The 23,545-nt window shown below is 48.7% G+C and overlaps 1 protein-coding gene across 3 annotated transcripts in view; it reads right to left on the reverse strand.

The window, feature by feature from the left end:
• SNX29 (sorting nexin 29) overlaps positions 1-23,545 on the reverse strand; it is a 425,148-nt gene that overhangs the window by 306,722 nt on the left and 94,881 nt on the right. For all 3 annotated transcript variants that reach the window (XM_074322948.1, XM_019715145.2, XM_074322949.1), the window contains 2 exons: positions 20,528-20,591; positions 18,275-18,403 (listed from right to left, as the gene is read on the reverse strand). In XM_074322948.1, coding sequence (XP_074179049.1) covers positions 18,275-18,403; positions 20,528-20,591 — 193 coding nt within the window. The remainder of the gene's footprint in view (positions 1-18,274; positions 18,404-20,527; positions 20,592-23,545) is intronic.

Genomic DNA, 23,545 nt, shown 5'->3' on the forward strand with positions numbered 1-23,545 from the left:
TCCAAGCACAAGGTCAGAAAGGAAAGCAACCGAGTTGCTACTACTTCTGACCCAGAAGAGAAAACCCACTGTCTTCCCCACTTTGAGATCTTAATGAAAGAACAAGAAATGGGGAAACAGGACATTAACACTTGGGTCACCAAGTTACTCTTTAAGTGCTCAATGCATAGTAGCTGTTATTACAATTGGATTTTATTTTGCTTAAAATCCCCACGCGTTTTTTTCCATCTTTCATGGAGATATCATTCACAATTCACTCTTTAAAAGTGTGTAAAATTCAGCAATTTTTAGTACATTCCCAACCATCACCACCATCCCGGAACATTTTCTCACCCCGGAAAGAAACCCTGTATCCATTAGCAGTCATTCCCAATGGCCCCCACCCCAGCGCCAGACCCCCAACAACCAGGCATCTACTTTCTGTCTCTATAAATCTGCTAATTCTATGGACTGTGCGAGCACCACGCTCTTCTTCAATGTTTCATTTAAGGCCATTCTTCTGCCTGTGACCTCCCAGAGTTGGTGGGCTGGTCAGCAGAGCACATAAGCCCTCTGCTGTGTAACCCAGGAAGCGGACTCAGTGGCTCAAACAAATCGTGAGTCCAAACCAAGTGAGGGCCAAGCATTCTCCACCCAGGCAAGAGTTTCTTCATGTGAAAATTTGCCCTTTGTCCCTACGATGGCCACCTGCAGTGCAAATACAGTGAGGGAGAGAGGGAGAGGCAGTTCTTCGTGACAGAACTGGCGACCTGGTCAGTGGGGGACACTCCCAGCCGCGCTGGCATCACTGCCACGCCTGCCCCCACTCAGGTCTCTGCCCTTCTCCTGGCTGTGCTGAAGATCACGATCTCCACGTAGCCTTAGAACCATGTTTGAGAAGTTTGGCTCGTCTACTCCTTCTGGAAAAGGCCTTTCTTAGGGTTCAGAGAGAATGGAAAGGTAAAGAAGAGATTTTCACTGAAAACCCAACTCTGCTCAAAAGTGACTCCCTGGACAGGGGACTAACAAGACGCTGGGGCTCCAGCAAGAGTGCAGGGATTGACGGACGATGGCTGCCATGAGCACGGGATGCAGAAGTAGCAGCGAACCACCGGCCCTGTGCTTTCACCCCTCCCTCAGCTGTTCCTTAGGGGCAATGAGCCCAGTGGGCACGAGGGGTGAGTTCTCCCAATCAGTGGGGATTTCTGTTCTCCTACTGCTGCTGACGTCACCTCCTCTGATTAACATTCCATGTGTCCCCACGGAGAGGTGGCCCGCGGGGCCCTGAGTCTCACCAACACAACTGGTGAAACGTCAGCATCATCTTTAGGGAGAAAAGTTTCACCCAGGACACCTGAAGCCAAAGCTTAGCCAAGGACATGGCTGGCATTTTCCAGATCCTCTGTGACTGCTCAGAGCCGGGCTCTGATAAGTTTCCATCTCTAACAGTAAATACGCTTTTTTCCCTCTCTGAGCAGTTACAGTAAGCCTACTGCCAAATTCCCCTTAAAGCCCATTTATTCCAGTGATTCTAGAATTCTTTTAAGGACGAGCAAAAGAGAGAGAGCCAAACTTCCATTTCCTTGTATGTCAAAATCTGTAAAAATCAAAAAGGACTTTATATCTAATTGTTCTTAATGCTTTAATAGAACATTCCCCGATAAAACACCTCCCAGCAGTTTAACCTTCAAAGCGAAAGGCAACCATCTCCATAATTCAAACTCGAAGGAGGTAGAATAACAGAACTGGAACCCATCAGACAAATTGCCTTCTGGTTTTCTTCAATTTAAAGCTCAACGATTTGTCTTCCTGTCACAGTGTCTTGCTACATAAAACATTCTGAGAAAGCCACGTTCAGAAGTTCACCGTAACAGTTCAGGGAGAGGAAAGCAGTGAGGACAGAGCGGGAGCTTTGGGCCAGCGTTGTGACCTGGTGTGAGACTGGCCGAGAGACTGAGGGGGAACGAGAGGGAAGATTCTGACTCAGATGATATTTTGAAAGAGAAAATGCCCCTCCTTACAGCGTAGAGGAAGGATGTAGCCCTTTGTAAACTATGAGTATCCTTGACTGAAAACAGCCAGGCCTCGGACAAAACAAAACACAAAAACCAAAAAACCCCCCACTAAAGTCATAGACATGACAACAGGGGCAGCCTGTGACAATCACGCAGGACAAAGGCCATTCTGAGGACCCTGAAGAGTGGATGTCAGTGGGACTTAAAAACAGAGTCAAGTGGCAGACAGAGGCTCAAGCCACAGGCCGGCCACTGTGTGTGACCTCAGGCAAGCTGCTAAACCTGCCATGATCCTGTACACTGAGAAAATCACAGAGCCAGCGCAGTGGCCACTGCGGGGATTAACCGCATTGATGCATGTCAGACAGCAGAATGCCCGGCACACAGAGACCCTTCTGAAAAGAGAAAAAGGACGGCTATTAAAACACGTGCTGCCATAAGTACGGGGCAGCATCTGTTCCGGGACCTGTGGGGCGCGTGCTGCATTACCCTCTTGGCCTGACACAGCCCCCCATTAGGTCGCTGCTAATACAAATTGTGTCTCTGTGCAGGGCACACAGAGAGCCTGGGAAGGCCTTGCTGCCGCTGGTGTGGAAACGTCAGCTCACCCCACTTCACGCATGAGCAACGTGAGGGTCAGAGGAGGCAAGTGAGGCGCTCGGGGATATGCTGTTTCCCAGCAGCCCTACTCTGGAACCCGGGGTGCAATGCACCTCCCCACACCATCTCCGCTCCATCCAGCTGCCATCTGGGGCACAACCTTGAAATGACCACTGGGAGGGCCCTGGTATCCCCACCTGTAAACCAGCTTCCCATCCTGGCTGTGGAAGGGGAAACTTCAAACGCAGGTTTGGGACCTCCTCTTAAAAGAATTATAGGAACCAAGGGTTCCACGATGTAGTGCCCACAGCAAATAATGATGCCATAATAATGTAAATAATCACTGCCACTGGCATGGCTTCTTCTGAGAGCCTGAACCGCTTGTGCCAACAGTACAATTACAGAAAGAAAAAGAGAAAAGGAAAGAGCAACGCCCTTTGTGAGGACTTCTCCCCAAAGAGGTGAGTGTTCCAGGCTTCCAGGCCTCACCCCGGAGAGTGGCTGTGCTCTACACGTACCCACTGAGCAGCTGCTGCGTGTGCCAGGCCCTGGGGCAACGGCAGTGGCCAAGCAGGCCTGGCCCAGGCCCGCAATGACTGGCATCCATGCGTGGAAGGGTCCACATCAAACCAAAACACAAATGTACAAAAACTGGTAGCACGAGGAAGTTTATAATCAGAACAGGGAGAGAGAAGATGACTGGGGCAGTGGCGGGAAGCCTGCCCTCCCTTCATAGATGAGCAGAGGGAGCAGCCACGCAAAGCCCTGGGGCCGGTGTAATGGGCAGAAGAAACAGCAGAGATGCTCGGTGGGCAGCAGGTGGGCACAGAGCAGATGGCACGGGCCTTGCAGGCCATGCAAAGGGTGAGGATTTGCTTTCTGAGTCAACAGAGGGTTTTAATCATGAGACTGACATGAGCCGATTTACACCTTCATGAACTGCAATCAGAATTGATTCCGACAAAACCACTGTTTATGTTTAAGACAACCAAGGACCTTTGAATCTAGAAACTAGCAGACCAAGGGATTATTGCTAATAATATTAATTGTGCTGATACTGTAGCGTGTGGTTGTTCTTAATTCTTATCTGGTAGAGATTCATATATAACCAGTATTTACAGACAATATAATATCTAGGATTTGCTTGGAAGGACTCCAGCAAAAAAACAAAGTGAATGGGAAGGGATGGGTGCGACGAGAGTAATAAAATGTTAATCACGGCCAAGGCTGGGTGACGGGTACGTGGGGTTTGTTATACCACATAGTCTGTCTACTTTTGTGTGTATTTGGAAAATTGGTGTTTTTTTTTGTTTGTTTGTTTTTTTGTTTTTTTTGTTTTTAACAGGACTTTATTGGGGAACAGTGTGTACTTCCAGGACTTTTTTTCCAAGTCAAGTTGTTGTTCTTTCTTTCAATTTATTTTTTAAATTTATTGGGGTGACAAATGTCATTTTTTAAAAAAAAGTTAAATAAGAAACAAAAGCAAACAGGTATGAAAAGCTTCACCGTATGGCCGTGTGGCAGAGGGGAAGCCATTCTGGCCTGGTTACGGTCCTCTGAAAGCCAAGGTCATATCCTTATTAGCAATAAACCTGGGAGGAAATCCCACCTCACAACGTCCATTCCCGTGGGCGTCTATCCGCTAAATGACTGGACCTCTTGCCCAGCTGAGCAATTCCCACTTTCAAGGAGTCACAAGAGCCCTAACCCGCACAAGTGAAACACAATCACAAGCTGTAACCCCACTGGTGACCCAGGGACAACGTCCATCTTGTGGGCTTGGGACCTGCTGACGCCCTGACTGTGGTGATTACAAAGGGACGCGGTGTCAACACACGCTCTCAGGATGTCAGCCCTGGGCAACGATTAGCTCGTTGGCTGACATTCCTGGTGGTGACACCTGCCACAGGGCATGTGTTTTCACGGTCCTGATGTTGCCTCACTCTTCAAAAGACCTGCCAGGTAAGGGCTTCAGGGCAACCACGGATGCACAGGCTCAGGAACAGTGAACGTCCTCAGTGAAGATACTGGTGCCAGTGAGGCCCTGGGCTGGAGCTGGTCCTCTACTTAAAGCAGCTACACAAACACTTCACGTGCATCTTGTTTCTCCTCCCCTCAGCCCTGGGCAACAAAGTCTACAGGGAAGACGGACGCTAATCCAAGAATGGAACAACGAGCACTGCACTTACCACTGCTGAGTCCACCCGCTGTCTCACCCACCACATCCTCTCTCTGGAATCGCTGGCCCTGCTTAGGTGTAATTCTAACCATGTCTTCCCTGAATCTCAAAGAACCTCCAAGCCCAGACTCGCCCCTCCCATCCAGTTCTCCAAAAGCCTGACAGAGGGAACTGCCCACGGATCAGACCTGATCGGTCACCCTCCTCCTTAAAGGCCTTTGCTCGCTCCCCAGCGTCCACAGACCAGGGCCAAACTCCTCATTGGAGCCTTTGGAATCTGTCCCCACATCACTCTTCCAGAACCTTCCTAGTCATTCTCCCAAACACACCCTGGACCCCACCAGGAGCTACCTGCTGCTTCCCTAACACTTATCCTGGCTCCTGCCTCTCCCTTTGCACAAGCTGTTCTCTCTGCCTGGAACGCCCTCCTGGGAGCTTCTAGAACACACGTCTTTGTCATCTTTGCATCCCTGGTACCTACAAATGACATGACTGACAGCGACAAAGATCACGGGATGACGTAACAGCCCCGTTTATTCACTTCCTACGCCTCAGGCATTTTACCTTTACCCTCATCCATGAGGAGGGCCTATATTATCCCCATTTTATAGATTTTTTAAAATTGAGATTCACAGATGTCAAGACACTTGCCCAAGTCCACACAGCTCGTAGCCAGTGCTTCACACAGGGATTTGAGCCAAAGTCTTTCTGACTCAAAAGCCATTCTGTTAATCACGCCAGGGGCGATCTGACACAGCGACGACCACAGAAGAGACCTTCAGCTATGTGGTCACTCCCGCTAACAAAAGAAGTGAGCTTTTCTAATGAGTCTCCTATGTGCAAGGCGCGGAGTGTGGACCACTGCTCGCCCTCCACAATACCTGATCTCCCCTTCTGTTTTATTTGGGGTGACAATGTGCCCTACTCAAAAAACAAAAGGTGCAGGGGTGGCTGGATGGCTCAGTTGGTTAGAGCACCAGCTCTCAACAGCAAGGTTGCCGGTTCAATTCCCGCATGGGATGGTGGGCTGCACCCCCTACAACTAAAGATTGAAAACGGCGACTGGACTTGGAGCTGAGCTGCACCCTCCACAACTAGACCGAAGGACGACTTGGAGCTGATGGAGACTTGGAGAAACACACTGTTCCCCAATATTCCCCAATAAAAAATTTAAAAACCAAAGAAAAAAAAAACCAAAAGGCGCATCCCTGGCAGAGTAAGCTGAGGCCACTGAGCTGTAAGAGACTCTGTCCTCAGGACTTGCAGGCAACCTCCTTAAAAGGAACAGGCACACACGCTTTGTGCCTCCCCTGCTTCATCCTTCCTGCTGCCCAGAACGCAGCTGTGATGGCTGAGGCGCCCGCAGGCATCTTACACCATGAAAGGACCCTAGAAACGTAAGCCAAACACAGCACAGCAACAACGGACAAGTAACTGACAAATACTCATTCGTTCATTCAACAAATGTCTCAGTTCTATCGCTACCAGGCCGTGTGCAGGCCCTCTGAGATAAGATTTACCAGCGAGCACAGACAAACGCCCCTGCCCTCAGGAGGCTTCCACCGTAAGAGAAAAAGGAAGCAATAGTGAACATAGTAAGTAACGTATCAGAAGATGACAGACGCTATGAAAAAAAGAAGTAGAGAAAAACAGGGGAGACTGATAATGCAGGGAAGGGGAGAGATCGCACTGTGAAATCTGACAAACAAACGAGTGAATGAGAAGAAATACAAGATCTAATAGGAGGCAGTTCACTTCATTCCCAGTAAAACCAACTTGGGAAAGGAAACAGCCTCCCAAGATGGAGAAGAAACGTGGAGGAGACTCTCTGTGGATTGAGTTCAGCCGTAACATCCCCTCACTCCCTGCTACCAGAAGCGAGAGAGAACTGGACTCAGAGGAAAACCACTTCCACCCTAGACAGACATTTGTAAATTGCCGTTTCCGGGTGGTTCTGTAGCTCAGAACAGGGGGCTCTGTAGCTCAGGGCGGGGTTCCTGGAGCCCCACTTTCTGCTTCAAACTGCGCAGCTCAGCTCTCAGTAAGGTTACATTTGGAGCTTCCCAGTAAGTCTGTATTTGAAGAAACAGTTTCGCTGCTGAAAATAAAACGTTTATCTGATTACTGTTTGGCAGTTGGTGCCGTGGGACAGTAGGTTGAGCGTCTCACACACCTGTGCATTGTGGGGGTTTGGCACCCAGGACGAACTCGGTGACCTTGTGTTTGCTCAGTGAACAAAAACTTTGGGAGCTTCCAGAATCACTAGACTGGACCGTGGTCTCACTTTAAACCGCATTACTGCAGCTGCCAAGAATATCTCCCCTCCACTGAGTTTTCTGTTGGTCCCTCCCCAGCTCCAAAACAACAAGAAGTTACTTGGCAGTGATGTCACTGCCACTGTCACGCCTGCAGGGTAGTCACAGCTGGCTATATTTAAGACCCGGGCTTCATGTTCAGTGACATGGAAATTGCCACCTTGTGAACCATGCCGGAAAGGGAAGATGTGAAAAATTATTTTCTACAAATAACCAGGTTACAAAGTTTGCCTCTCCCAAGGCAAAGAGGGGAAGCCAGGGCGTTCAATGAAACAACAGGCTCCGGCGCTGGGATCAGCTGGGACTGGCTGTCACTTTCCACCATTTCTCTCAAGTGACACAAATCCTGACATGCACTTAGGAGCGCCATCTCTCTCCCAACTTTTCTCCTTCCTGGACTTCTGTCATCCCTCAAAATTCTTTTCTTCTTATTTACTCCTCCAGACTTCTCTACCTGCCTCTCATTTAAAAAGACAGCAAACGGAGCTTTAATGAATGGTAAGCGCATTTCCCTCCCCCGTGGGTAATTATCGCCACCTTTTAATGAGGGTTCTATCAGTTATTGGTTTTGATGATTTTTTTATCTCCTCCCGTTTCCGTGCTTTGATGGGGGAAGTGATGGGCTACAGGAACGTTTCAGACGCAGCCTCCTCTCCCTCTTCCCTGAGCAGCTGCCTATTTTTCGCAACTTGATGAACCGCCGAAGTCCGTGTTTGGTGCACATTTTGGGGAGAACATCTGGCACCAACTACTAATGGCTCTGATGCTTAACCACTCAACGTGGGCACATGCTTCCAAATGCAGATGTTCGTACAAATATACTCTGCTGCTTACTCCCTAAAAATTTTAGTTCGTCAACAAAACCTGAGTCTTCGATTGGATTCTGGAAGCATTCGAGAAAATAAACAAGCGCGTGGTTTTCTCGCTTGTGTGCCTCACTGTGAGAGATGCCACGAGGCGCTATCTGATCCTGCCCACCATTTTCATAGGGACAAACATCTAGGCAACTTCCACTGGTCACAGAATTCTGGAAGGCTTGTGAAGGAACTGATATGACTCTCCACTGTCCGTGGTGTTTGAGGAGGTGCTTCCATAATTTTAAGTTCAGACGGTAACACGTTTGGCATTTCCATTCTCCTACCTGTGTGAATTCCCACATCTCTACTCCCAAAAGACAAATCAGCTGCGAAATCATTCATGCCAAGGTCACAAAAAGCAGGACGATGATGGAACCGGCTCAAGCTCTAGGGGGCGGGTCCTCCAGCCTCACCCTCGGGCCAGAACAGCCCATAACTTGTGCCACTAAAACACGCATGTCCTTTGCCCTGTGATCCCATTCCTGGGAACACTGAGGAATGAATCTGACAGAGGGAAAACGACCTACAGACACTAGGGGAGCATCTCAGCCCTTGTCTACAATCTCCAAAACCAGAAGCAACCCAAACACTAACCCGCGTGGAAACCACGCCATAAGCTGTGGTGTGCTATACGGCCATTAAAAATGACACCAAGGCAGGTTCTCCACAGACCGCTGCGGAGGTATCGAGTTAGACCGCTTTCTTGGCAAGGATTTGGGCAGTTTGAATCAAGGGCTTTTACAGACCCTCGTTCCGTCTAACACGGGAACTCCACTTCTAGGAATCTAGATTCAGAAACTGATTTATTTTAAAAAACCAAATAAACAAAAGAAGAGCTTTACTAAAAAGATATGTTCATGGAAATACTGCTGCTAAAAGTGGGGGAGGGGAGGAGTGGGGAGGAATGTTTAAGAAAATGGTGTGAGAAACAAGGACATATCCGAACACAGAATTCCACACGGCCGAGGTGACATCCATACAAGTGGATGACAAGAGAAAACGTTTATGATGTGAGATTAACTGCTCTTCAAAGCGGGCCATCAACTTATAGATGCAGAAAGATATAAATCATGTAAAATGAATATACACATAAACTGGGATAAAATGCCTCACAAATAATAAATAAAACACATTAAAAGTAATTGTATCCAGGTGATTTCCTTATTCAAACTTTTCTGTCCTTCCCTGGCGAGGAGAGGGGTGTGGGGGGGATTTCTATTTAGACATAATTTGAAATCTACATAGAAATACAAGAAAATGTTAAAAAAAAAATAAAGAGAATAAAGATTGCACGTACACACGCGTGGTGGTGTAACTACGGAAAGAAAATGAACTAAGAGTGGAAATAATTGTCATGCTAGGGTTGTGCAATTTGGGGCTCTTTTCTCCACTTCGGGTTATGTTGTTTTTACAACTTAATTGTTTAAAGCTTGGAAACAAGAGCTTCGTCAAGAAATCTCAAGCTGGCTAGTCATGCAAACTTCTGTCGGAGAGCCCCACTGCACGCCCCTTCTCTTGAAAGCAGTCAGCTTGGTGTCGGGTGACAAGTTGCTGGACTATAGGCTCATGTGAAAAGCTCACATGCAGATCCCCTAAAGTCCACCCAGAGCAAGATGACGTGCTGTGTATAGCTCACTTAAAAATAAAATCGAAAGCAAAAATTACAAATGCTATTATAATAGTACTAGCTCTTACAGTGGGTCATAGCATACTTAGTATTTTTCAAACAAACCAACAAAAAGAAACTAACTCTCAACTCGGTCCTGACATAAAAATCGCAGGTGCCTTCACCTCCGAGGCCTGGGGATCCCAGATAATTGAATGCCCTTTCAGATCATTACCAGCACACTGCTTGAGCCCTTGCGACTCCAGGTGGGGTCTAGGAACCAGCAGCATCAGCATCACCCGGGAGCTGGTCAGAAATACCTACCAGGCACCCCCCAGACCTGCTGAAACCGAGCCCGAAGTCTACCATGATCTCCCGGGTGCATGAGGCCCTGCTCTGAACCACCACTTGTCAACCTCGGCTGCACAATGGAACTACCTGAGCGGCGAGGCTCTCACCGCCACAGATACCGACTTCATTGGTTGGGAGGGCGGCCTGGACAGAGTTTTAAAAGCTCCCCTGGTGACTGTAATGTATAGCAGAGACTAAGCAAGGCATTTAGCTCTTCAACCCAGAGATTTCTTTGTTAGAAAGTTAGTTACGTCTGAGCAACAGCAGGCCAGATGAACTCCAGAAAATGACTCTTTACAGCCTTGAATGGAGGAATAATTTACTTCCACAAAACCAGTAATAATCGCCATTGTGGCTGGCTTTTACTAAGTACTTACCAGGGCACTCACTGTGCTTAGCACTTTTCATGCCTCAGCTCTTGCACAGGACCTATGAGGGAGAGACTATTATTATCCCAGTTTTCTAGATGAGAAGCACAGGGATAAAATGACCATCTGAAATCACACCGCTGGAAGTGGCAGAAGCACTTGCGTGACCCTCAGAGTAAGTGCCTCCCTGAAGTCTGCAGCCGAGGTGCTCCCGCCCCACTCACCTAACCCTCGGGCCTGGCCTGCAGAAGCAGCGCTCAACGCCCATGCCACTGCACCTCCTTCTCACGTGGCCAACTCAGCCGGAGCATAAGGAATTGTCAGCCAAAGGTCACAATCTCTGTTTATACATCATCCCTCCTAGAGGGATGAGCCAGCAGCTAGAGGTCAGAGTCCGCTGCATCTTGTTTCTCTCTGATTGGCTACGTGTAACACAGACTAGATGTCTGATGAGCGAGTCCACAAACGAGTACTAACTAGCCACGCGTCCTTCGCTGGATTCCGGTAGCTTTCGACTTCAGGAAAGCAGGTCCTCCTAAGCCACCTGTCTCCTGAGCTGACATGGGGGTCGTGTCCGCTTCCCGGTCCCTCCCCATGCACTCAGCGCTCCTTGGCCGCAATGGGATAAGTCATTAGGACCTGCCAGCCGCTGACAAGGACGTGCTAGAGAATGACGAAGGGCACAACTCAGTCAGCTGACGAGACTCAGCCAAGTGAGAGAGCCAGCAAGCTGGGGGAGGCAAGCTTCGTGCCCAAGGAGACGACACGGAGCAGGAGCTCAGTGGGTCATTCAGTGCGGTCAGGGTTCCAGCCCTGGCCACAGATTCCAGAGTGAAGCCACCAAAAAGGGACCGGAAGGCCCTTGAATACAAAATTCTGATGATGCATTTGCAAATGGTGCTGAAAAGGAGAACATTGGGACAAGAACGGCCGCAATGATTCTCACTGGGGAACAGTACTGCCTTCCAGCTGCAATGGTACTTGTCAAGTTCCCCTGGTGACTAGTGGACGGCAAAGTCTAAGGGCCATCACATGGTGAAGGGAAATTAGCAGCATTTATGAAGGCCCAGGGACACCAGCTGTCCTGAAAGTCCAGGCCTTCTGTAGCAAGAAGCAGAAAATGCCACACAAACTGGCATAAACAGCAAAGGGGATTCACTGGCCCACTTAAGTGGAAAATCGGGCTTCAAGGGCAAGTTCCTGCAGCGGCCCACTGACGTTATAAGACCCAATTCCCTCACCTCCCCACTCCATTCCAAGCTGTAGCATAAGCCTCTCCCTAAGGCTTTCTCCCTCAAGTGGTGAAAAGGTCCAGCCTTTCCACCCTCACAGCACACGGCCCAGAAGAAGGGAGACCCCCAGACACCCACAACCAAGGCACCGTCTCCCTCCAAAGTCCCAGCAAACCTCCAACCACGTCTCCGTGGCCAGAACTACATCGTGTGCCCATTTCCTGAACCAGGTCCAATCACCGCACCTTGTTGGCTCAAGCCATGGTCACCTGAACCAGTCCCTATAGAAGGAAATGGAATCATCTTGACCGGATTAGACAAGTCAGGCTGAAGTTTGGTGCTTGACAGAGTTCAACCCCAACCACCAACTAAGGGGAAGGGGGGGGGAAAAAAAAGAAATCAAGCCAAGGCTGGTCCCCCAATGTTGGAGAAATGGAGGTGGGGGGTGACTTTTAGAAAAATACAGTGTCCACGACAGCAGCTGTTACTCCCCAACTCAGGCAAGAAACATGGGCTTTTTGAATCAGACAATAGAGTGAACGTTAATTTTTCAAAAGACGCACTCACAAAAACCGGGCCTTATTTCTGGTATCTGCCAAACCTGAGAGCAAAGTTTCATTTTGCTTTGCACAGTGGGCTTTAGATATTCCTCCGGAGCACGTTTCTTTTACCAGACAGAAGGGAGCAGTGGGGACTTCATAACAGGATGACGAACTCTCCCTTTCTCGGTCTCATGTACGACACTGCCATCTTGGCTTTGGGACTTTCTCAAGCAGTGTCCACTGCTCCACCAGCATGAATGGTAGATTCTTGGCATACTTGCCACCACTTCCCTTGCCCATGGCCACGGCAGGCATTGCTAATCAGTAACAGCAATGCTTCCTGCTGAACCCAGAAGAAACCCCGGAATCCCCGCTCAACCCAGAATGCCAAGCAGCCACACCCGGAGTTAGCAACAAGATGAAAGCCATTGGCGTTCCTTGTCAGAGCACGTATTATCCCTGGGAAGTTGGCAATGAAAAGAACCAGGCTCTTGCTTCCAAAGGCCGTCCCTTCCCCAGGACAGGCTCAGATTTCAAGCCAGTATCTCTCATGTTTGCCTTTCTCAACTCTGACCTCTTGTGATAAAAAACACAATCAATGTCTTTAGATGGACATTGAAGAAATTTACTGTCCTTTTTCACAAAAGGCATAGTCTTCATGTTTCTCCGATAATTTAAAAACAAAGGCCAAAGTAAAAAGGCAGAGACTGAGCCTTAGAGCAGAAACGGAGATTTCAAAGCCAGTGAGGTTCTCCCAGAGGGGCTGGATGGCGTGATGGGAGCAGGGCTTCCGAGGCCGGGGGTCTAGCCTTCCCTTACAATCGTGCAGAACGGTTCTATGGCACACACAGGACACTGTCACAGCAGGTCACTGCTCAGCAGCCCATCAGGGACAAATAAACAAAGGGACGCATGCTGGACAGGCAGGGCTGGAAAAATACCAACAGGAGGAGGTGAAGGTCAAATGAAGGTCAGGGGCGAAAGATTCCAAGATGCTCGTTGCAGGGGGAGCTGGGATACGAGAGGGAGACACAGCTCTGGCCTGCCCGCAGCATCCCTCGCCACCCACGTGCCAGGCGCCAGCTAAGAAGAAGACAGCAGGGAACACGCACTGAATGTTTACGATGGGCCTGGAGCTGCGCCGACTGCTCCAGGGGCATCAGCTCATGAACCTTCCCCACGATCCTATGAGGAAGCTCAACAGACGTGACTCATCTGCCCAGACAGAGCCTCCCCGGAGGACCTGGTGAAGCTGCCATCGCAACCTTCTGCTCCCTCCTGGCCACGACATGCCCAGTGAATCGCCGTCCTAAATGTTACGTGTAGACATCAGGAGGGAGCGTCTCTTCCCTTTGGATCCTGCACGAGGCCTTGCCTGAGAAGGGACGCTAACACAGAGAGGACACAGAGCAGGGCAGAAAGGGCACGGGCCTCACTGGACCACATCTGAAGAAAGTGACCAGTTAGTTACAGCAACACAAAATTCCCCCGTTGACCCAAGCTCATTTGGTTTGGGTTTCTACTGCCCAAAGCATATCGATATTAGTTAAGATTATTACGCCCAAGTTTACGGACCAGGACACTGAGATCTGAAGAGTCACTAAGAGACAGGCTCACCATGCTGCTTCCCTAAATAAGACACAGCCCTTCCGAGACGGCAGTGACCATGACACACACAGCATCCCACTTAAGGTCACCTCACATGCGGTAGCAGGGGGCCCCACACCACCTCCTCCTTTCAATTTTCTAAGCAGATGAAAAACCAGAAGCTCAGAAAGGTACAGGGAACGGCTGTGGTCACACAACTAACAACCACATGTTGTTAGTACACCAGAGTCCCTCAACCAGAGAGAAAAGTTGTGACACAAGAGTTAGAGTAAGACTTGTCCCGACACGCGAGCCAGGAAGACACGGCTTGAGCAGTGCTCTGTGGAACAAGCCAGCAGCTTCCCCTCAAGACGCCATCTTCACAGCCTTGGGGAATCACATGGACCCAGCTGGCTGATTGTTGAGGGAGCAGAGAGAAAACACAACTTGCCCCAGTCCCCTCACATCCAAACTAGGAAGCCTGGTTAGCCAGGACTCAGATTGTAACTGAGAAAAGACCAGCCACAAACCAGCTCACGAGACAAAAGGAATTTATCAGCTCACATAACTAAAATGTCCCGCGGAAAATTAGCTTCAGAAAAGACCGGACCCAGGAGGAGCTGAATGATATTGTTAGGACCTGTGGGTTTCTCTCTGCTTCCACTTCTCACTGTGTTGCTGCCACATGGGGTCAGGATCTTCCCACACAGTAGCAAAGACAGCGGCCAACATCTCCTGCCTTGCATCTCCTCCTCCCAAGAACGCTACAACCAGCTCTTGTCAGATCAGCTTGGCCACATGCCTTCTGTGACCCCATCATGGTGGCCAAGGGATGGAAGAAGCTGACTGTCCAGGCCTGGGTGGTCTGCTCTGCCCTAGAGCCCAGGGTGGGCAATGGTAGGGTCCTCACACCAAACCACATGAGTAGAATGGGAGTGAGGGAGAGCCCACCATGTAAGACGGGAGTAGTGTTTGCCCCAGGGGAACAGAATGCTGGTGGGCATGGTCGGCAGCCTCCAAGATGGCCCCCAACGATCCCCACCTCTTGACATTCATGCTCATGTGCAGACCCCTCCCACACTGAATTAGGGTTGATCTGTGTGACAACAGAACAGAGCGGAAGCGATCATGTCTCACTTCTGAGATTAGGTTATAAAAGACACTGTGGATTCCATGTTGGGTGTGTTCTCTGGCTCTTCGGTTCCTCACTCCGGGAAGCTACCTGCTGTGCTGTGAGAGGTCCACATGGCAGGGAACTGAAGCCTCCTGCCAAGAGCCACACGAGTGAGCCTGAAAGTGGCCCCACCAGCCCCACCAAGCCTTCAGATGACCATGGCTCTGGCCAACAGCTTGCCTGCAACCTGAGGAGAGACTCTGAGCCAGAACCACCCAGCTGAGCCACTACCAGATTCCTAACTCACAGAAATTGTGGAGGATCATAAAAGTTTGTTTTAAGATGCCAGGTTTGGAGATAATTTGTTACACAGCAAGAGGTAGTTAATACAACGAGCAGAAACAGAAAATGTCTCCTCAATAATCCAACAACCCTGTTCACCTGCTTCTCTCAAAGGTACTTCTTGCGTCAATGTGTGTCTTCTTCCTGTGAACACCTGTCTCATAGCTTGACTTTCATGAATTCACTGGGAAATAAGTCAATCAATCAATTCTTTAGAGAATGAGACTTACCCACCCTGAACTGCTACTGATTATAACGCCTCTGCCTCAGGGAGAAGCAGCTGCTTGGGGCCGCACAAGCACTGGGCTGGCTGTATGACCTTGTTCTTGGCTAAGCCATGATAGCACGAAAGGAAAGCCATTAATTTTGAGCAAAAGGAAATGTGTAATAAAATGCTGAATGTGTTCAGGGATGTTTCAGTTTGGCAACTAGCATCTACTCATATACTCAGAGCCAGTAAAACACTCATCATACACACAAACACACTCTTGGAATACTTATAGCAAAAATAATTTCACTCTTTTGAGTCTGAAATAGCCTAGCACTTAATTTTTTTCTGCACCACTGCAGTTAAAATATAACTTTAGATTAGGCAAGGTTTCTTAGTAATATAACTATTATAATAAAGAAAAATGATAATGGTAGTTAACATTTATTGAGCATTTATGAAGCACATTTATTGAGCCGACATATGGTCTCATTTTATCACGCAACCACCCTATGAAGCAGAGAATTTTCTTTTCCTCATTTTATAACTAAGGAAACAGAGACAGAAAAATTAACTTGCTCAAGGTCATACAACAAATAAGCAGTAGGGCCATGGTCCAATGCCAGAATCCAGGCCACCAAACGCTAGGCTAAACCACATGCATTGCGATACCTGCCACCTGAACACACGTAGACCTGAGAACAGGGTGGCCCCCATGCACACACATGGGCCTGGCTTCCAATCTCACTGCCCTGCCCTGCCTGGGCCCTAGAGCCCCCAAGGAACAAGTGACCACACGGGCTGACCAGCTGATGACTGACACCTGCTCCTTCTGTAGCAAGAAGAGAGTTCTGACAGTTGGCAGAGGTGAACTCTGTCTGCAACATGTCAGCAGTTGACTTTTTCAAAACTTACACGTCTCGCCTCTCCATCTGATTTCTTCCTGTTTTTTCCTGAAGTGTTTGCCTAGTGTACACATGCTCCTTCTACCAGCAAATGGCAACCTTTCGGACACTTTAAACTCTCCGCTACCCACTGTTTAAATGAGGAGACTTCAGATTATAAAATTGCTCGGTGAAGAAATTTTTTTCTATTCCATTCATAGGCTAGAATTTTCCCAAGAATTCGCACATACTAAAAGACACTTACTGTAAAATACACTTAGAATATTGAGCTCGTGGCCAGCACCTTACGTTCTTTCACACACACTCCTCATTCGGGCCCTCACGTGGATAAGGTGAGCCTCTCCATTTTATAAATGAGGAAATGCACACTTGCAGAAGTTAAGCAATTCACCCACAAACACACACTCTTCAAGCAATGGAGCAGTGACTCGTGGCTAAGCTGACTCCTAACACAACCCAAAAAAGGCAGGGAATGTAAGTCTGTCTTTCTTTGATGATTCAGAACCAGAGTTTCTTCAGACTGCAGCTTTTACGGTGAACAAACACCATGACACCCCAGAACCCTAGCCTGGCCAGGTAAAATGGTGGTCGAGTTGATAAAATGCCAAATTAGGCCCTGATTACTCTATTTATCATAGTCATCTAACTGCCCCTGATGCTCTTGAGATGTCATTTTCAAATGTAAAGAAAGAAGTTCAAATTAAAGTTAAATATGGGATCACAATGCCGAGTTTCAATTACATCCATGTGACAATCACATCAATGCCACTCACATCATGACAGCACAGGGACAATAAATGCTGCTGCTGTGAAATTAACTCTGGAGTCCGTCGCACGTCCACCAGACATTCTCTCCTGGTCTTATTTTAAAGTACTTTTAAAGAACCACCAATATACTGTGTAACTAAAATGGGGATAAAACTGGCACAGCTCAAATATCCCGCGGCTGGAAGTGGTTATTTTAACATGGTACATGAACTCAATGAAATGCCACATCAGGGCATCGAGAAATGGTTCACATGAAGCTTAAGCAGAGGAGGAGGCTGACTAAGAAACGACAGACCGTAGATGATAGTAAGAGTAGTACATAAAAATATGTTTGCATGTGAACAAATTCAGGAAAAAGGCATGTTTTTATGGGAGTTGGGACTTTCGGGGGGTTCACTTTACAGTTTTCTTTAATAAAGATATAAACAAAGAAAAAAAGAAATAAAATAGCGCTTAAATAAAAATAGGCTCGACCAGGCTCTTAATTAGGGAAATGCAAGTGAAGACTATTCTGCCAGCCAGGCTGGAGCGCCCCCTGTGGGCACAGCTATGCCACCGGGGCCTCTCCAGCCGATGCAGAAAGTACATTGGCTCAGCCTCCGTGGAGGGCAAGTTGATGACCTCTATCCAACTGAGAAAAAGCACAGCAATTTTGACCTTGTAATTCCACTTCCAGGAATTTTTCTAACAAATACAGTCATATAGGAACAAAATGACAAATGCAGAGAATATTCACGGTGGCATTACTGGAAGTAGCAAAAGACTAGAAACCATCTCAATGGCTGACTGTTGGCGTACTGGCCAGATGAACTCTGGTGCAGTGAGACAATGAGATATCATGAGCCATTCAAGATGCAGGCAGCCCCATGTACACGGATCCAGAACAATCTCTATGACATAAAGCTAGTGGGGGGGGGGGGAAGACACGCCCCCACTGTGCATAAGGAAGAAAAGGGGAGAGGGAGGAGGGGAGGGAAATGAGCAGAAGTACGTGTACCCGTATCTGCCTGTGTACGTGGGCAGCAGCTCTGGAATCAGTGACATGGCCCACCTCTAGGGCCAACTGGGTGGCTGGGGCCAGCAGACCTTAACCATCTGTACCTTCTGTATTCTGAACCACGTGTATACATATTACTCACTATTGATTCAATACTTAACTCTGGATTACAATTTCAAATGCATACATTTTACTTCTATTAGTCACTGTCTGTCTTTTTCATTTTTTTAATTAAGAAGTGCTGGTGAACGGCGTGCTTGGGCTCCAAGGCCTCCCATGCCCACCTCACGGAACCGCTGCCCTCCTTACCTTGCCAGCGCCTGGATCTTCATGACGTGCCTCTCCTCCTGCTCAGCCACCTTCCTTTTCAAGGTGTCGACCTCCTGCCGGAGGGCAGCCGAGTGCTCCATCTCCCCGTCCAGCAGGTTCCGCAGTGATCTGGAAGAGGGGAGCCCATCTATTCAGATGCTGAACCCAGACAGAATGCATCAAGCCCAGGAAACAGCTACTGACCTAAGTCAAGTCCTAATTCATTCATTTTCCACAAGACGCTGCATAAACCATAATTCAAGTCTATCTCATACAAACTGATTTAAGGAGATGCCAAACTGGGCTCAAGGGCCTCAGGGTAAGAATTAGAATCCGTGTCCCTCAGAGCCTGTGGGCAGCTTAAACCAAGGGAAAACAATGAGTTGAGTGAATCCCAGGCAGCCCCTTTACAGACAACTCACCTTACACTGAGACCATTTTGTCACAACCACCCTGGAGAAGAGGTTTCACAAAGGAAAGGACGTCAGGACAGGCCCAAAGAATAATCAGAGCCACAAACATAGAATACAGGCTCAGGGTATGTGACAGCTGTCTACTTTCATTTCCATGTCTACCCACAGAACACACTGTAACCCTAGTCCTTTGCCATCTCCAGGTTAATCAAGTATATATCGTGTTTTATAGAGCTATGCAGTTTGATGTTGCATTTTTCGTGTTTTATATTATAGCTGGAGCTTGTTAACCCTCCAAAACATGTCAACTTGCATAGCTGTTGTCCTTGGTCTTAAATAGCACAGAAGACAGCAGCTCCTGCAGAAATAACAAGTTACCATCTAAAAGTGAGCCAAACATGGTTCTGCTCACCATTTACTTCACTGGACCTCAAATGGCTGTTCCCAGAAACCACTTACTGACTTTGGTGCATCTACCTCCCAAATCTAGAGGACACTTGCCATGTGACATCAGAAGATAAGCAAGTGTCTGATCTCCCTACCCCCACTGTCCACCAAACTCTCCATGACCTGTATTCCTTGCGAGTTTTGAGAAAACTCCCCTCTCGGGGCCTGGGACACCCCAACGCAGGCATGGTATGATTTCCTTCTTTCTCTAGGCAGAAGACATGAACAGACAATGACTATTGTTCCTTACGAGGTAAAACAAAACCTATGGCTTCTTCCAAAATAACAGCTCCAGCGAGAGCAAGGAAAAGCCACCCTGCGGTGCCGACAAGCACTTTGTTCAAAGTTTCAGTTGGAAAATTGTGCTTTCTACAGATCCTTGTTTTAGAAATCATGTTTGTTTGCTTGTACGCTTCCAGAAAGGGGGAGAGAGAAGCTAGTCAAGCAGGGCCCCAAATAAGGTCTAAAAAGGAGAATCAGGGTTACATGTCACCATGATTGCTTAATGCCTGCTCTGAGTAAAAGAATAAGAGGGCAACGTGAACACACACTCACACATGCACACACACGTATGTACACACACGTGCACACGAACCACCCTTCACCCCCACAGAGGCATCTGAATCACACCTGCAGAAGCTTAGCAGGTAACTACAGCCATATCCCTCCACTGACCACCGTGCAGCCAAGACGAGGTCCTGGCAGCCGGGCAGCTCCCATGCAGGCAGCCAGCTGGTAGCGACACAGCTGATACCAGCCGGGTATCAAGCATCGGTTTCCACGGGGAATAAAAGACAAAACCTTTTGCCCTCTCCATGTCTGCAAGGGAGCTTTTAAGGAAGTCAAAAAACTCAAATACCATCTTGCCCCTTGTATTCCGTATTTGAGAAAACTTTAAGACAAGTATTCATGTGCCTGGAACATGGTCCATAGGCCTTAAATTAAAGGTTACTCAAAAGACTGCTTTAGCGGGTCAGAGGGTGACAGCTAAACAGTATGGGGTTTCTTTTTATGTGAATAAAATGTTCTCAACTTGTGGTGATGACTCCTGCACACAGATGGGAATATATTAAACACCACGGAATTGTGCGCTATGTGAATTACATCTCAATAAAGGCCATTTCAAAAAAAAAAAAGTTTAAAAAAGACTGCTTTACCACATTTTTCGTTTTCTCTGAGGTGGTGCTGTACCTGTCAGGTTTTCATTCCTTGTTAACAGTCAGGTTACAACATGTACACTACAATGGTACTTCCCAGACGAAAAATAAGAAACCCCTGGTCACAATTTTGCCCCTAAAGCAAGATGGCCTTCCTGTGTGATATTCGCTCTGTGCCCGAGGGAGACGGTGGGGGGCCGACTGCGCCCGGCGCCTGCAGCCTGGCGCTGACCTACCTGTTCTCCTCCTCCATCTCCTCCTTCCGGTTCATCATGGCCACGATGGCCTGTCGCAGCTCATCTGAGGGAAGAAAGCAAAGGCACGTGAATCGCAGGTCTCACCTGGGACACCGTCCTCTCACCAACCTCCGTTCCGCACTATTCAGAATGACTTGTCTACACAAGTTCCCTTTCCCTTTCAAAAAAATAATTCCTGTACGGCCTGTGTTATCTGGTGGACTCAGCTGCTCGCTCTGCTTAGCCACACAGAACAGGACAGGGCAGGACGAGCCAGAACATGGAGGTGCTGCCGTGGCGAATGCACTCGGCTGCTCCGGAAAGAACAGGTGTGTGATTCCTAAGTGCTTCTCCAAGTCTCTGCCCCTGGACAACATCTGGTTTGAACAATGACCAATTCCCCGTGTAGCTGTTTCTCCACGGTCAGACAGAAGCACGGCAAGTGACATTTGGGCCCATACTGACATAGAAATGCCTCCCCAAGTTTACTAAGACATCAGGTTTTCCCGCACAGACTTCTATGGCTAGTACACAGGCGACACTCGAAAGGGGGTGCCCCTCTCCCATACACAGTCCCTAATCACCCACAGGGGCTACTCTTCTGAGCACCTGTTCTGTAGGGACGCATTCATCCACAGGAAACCACACCTTTAAAGTACATAACCACTCAGGTTTCCTACCACATCAAACAGCTGCTGTCACCCTCCATCCACATACTGAAGACACCACTCACTGTTATCCCTCAGATCTCAAGACCAGGAACCTGGAATTTCTCCTGAAGAGCCAGTTGTTTGGGGTTGTGTTTCCTCCCCCCGCCCACCCCCCACGAGCCCTATGAAGTATATTTCCCTCTTGGGAGCGTTGCTAGGAAGCTCCCAGCCAGAATTACGCACCTGGTGATTTCTGCGGCCATGAGGCAACCCTGACATGCCCCAGCCCTCCCCCTGATCTCCTTCACCAACCTGTACCTCCTTACCAACCTGTGCCAACTTACCTCTAACTGGCCTCACTTTATTGTTTTTTAAATGTTTTAATATGCTGCTTCAAACCCTCTTTTGGAAAGAGGTCTGGTTTGTTGGTTTCTTCCTTTTAGCAAAAATTTGAACACTTACACTTGACAAGCTCTGTTCAAAGACCTTGCTGGCACTATCTCACTTAACCCTTTACACACACCTAAGAAATGCATGTCACTGTCCCATTCTATTGGGGTCTAAATAAACTGCAGAGAAGGAAAGAAGGAGCAAATGGGGGAGGAAGAAGGCAGAGATAAATAGGTGGGTGTCGCCCCCTCATACTCAGATGCTCAAGGACAGAGGCCTGCCAAAGACCCTGAGGGAGAAATGGGGTGACGGACCCCATGCTGTGCTCAGATGGCAAGGGTGGAGACCAACACCCACAGCCCAGGTGTCATGGGGAAGAAACAAATTATGGGGCTCCTCCCCAGCCTCCAGGTTGGGCACTAGAAGCCCCTGTGTTCGGATGAGGAGTGACAAACAATAGACCCTCCCCTGCCTTGTCGAACCCACAGCAGACACATCGGCAAGGTGAGGACATACCTAAGAGGTCTTCACCTGGCTTCCCCATTGTACTTTCGAAGGTGTGAAAACTGCGGAGAAACGGGGCCTCCCAAGGTGCCTGTGAGGGGGTATATGGCTCAGGTATCCCCCTCGTGATGTCACCAAGGCTTCACTAAGAAAGATTCAAAAATCACCGAGTCGACCCATATTCACTGAGCAGCTACGAGGTACAGGCACTGCGCTTGGCACCGTGGGTGAGGAAGGAACAAAACAGACCAAAGCCCCGCCTGCTCAGCTGCCTCCTCTCTAGCAGGGGAGACGCTCAAACAAACAAGCACATAACACTCAGGGTGATGGGAGCGCCAGGAGGAAAACCAATGCGAGGTAGGTGAGAGAGACTGACGGTGGGCAGTGATGCCATTTCACTGGGAAGGCCTCTCTGATCAATCCATTTTACATGTGAACCGACATGTGTTACAAGTGATGAACCCACACTGGGGCATAACACCCAAAGGTGGTAACACCAGGGCTCACTCTTGGTTCTGTACATTCTGTGGGTTGGGACAAACGTGTAATGACATCTACCCACCATTACAGCATCACACAGACTAGTTTCAGGGCCATAAAAATCCTCTGTGCTCTGCCTAGTCGCCCGTTCCTCCCCCAAGCCCTGGTGAAATTGCCTTTTAATCAAAGAAACGACCCGCCAGGCTTCTGCTCAGGGGCAGCCGCACACCACTTGCACGTCTGACTTGCACAAGCGAACCACTCGCACTGGATCTACGCAGGACGAGCTCTCCGCAGAGCGCACGGCACAGGCAGGCCTGCACCGCACGGGACAGAAGCACACGCTCCACAGGCACTCAGTCCCTTGGCTCTGCCCAGCCTCCCCTGGAAGGAGCAGCTGCGACTGCAGAAGGGCTCCTTATGCTGAGACAGCTGTGTCATGCCCTCTCCTGCTGTCACCGGGCGTTACCTACCCCTTTACCTGGCCTCAGATGCACTCAGCCATGGGTGGGGGGTGGGGAGCAGCCTCTGCCCCAGGCCTTCCTCAGGGACTCTCCCGAGTGACTTTGATGGTACTATTTTGTCCCTACCCACAACTGTGAGAGCCTCTCCCTGAGTAAAATGCAAACCCAACTGTTTGGTTTTTTTATTGTGGTAAGAACACTCAACATGAGATCTCCCCTCTTAGATTCTGAATGGCTGTAAATAGGCACAATATTACACAGCAGCTCTCAAACTTACTCATCCTGCTTAACTGAAACGCTGCACTCACTGAACAGCGTCTCCCCATCTCCCCTCCCCCAGCCCCCCGCAACCACCATTCTACTCTCTGCCTCGCGGAGTCTATTTTTGATTTCTCATATAAATGCAATCATGCAGGACTTGTCCTTCTGTGTCTGGCTTATTTTACTCAGCATAATGTCCTCCAGGTTCAGCCATGTTGTCACATATGGCAGGACTTCCTTCTTTGTTAAGGCTGAATACTATTCCGACA

The sequence above is a fragment of the Rhinolophus sinicus genome, linkage group LG18 (assembly GCF_036562045.2).
Source record: "Rhinolophus sinicus isolate RSC01 linkage group LG18, ASM3656204v1, whole genome shotgun sequence".
NCBI lineage: Eukaryota > Metazoa > Chordata > Mammalia > Chiroptera > Rhinolophidae > Rhinolophus > Rhinolophus sinicus.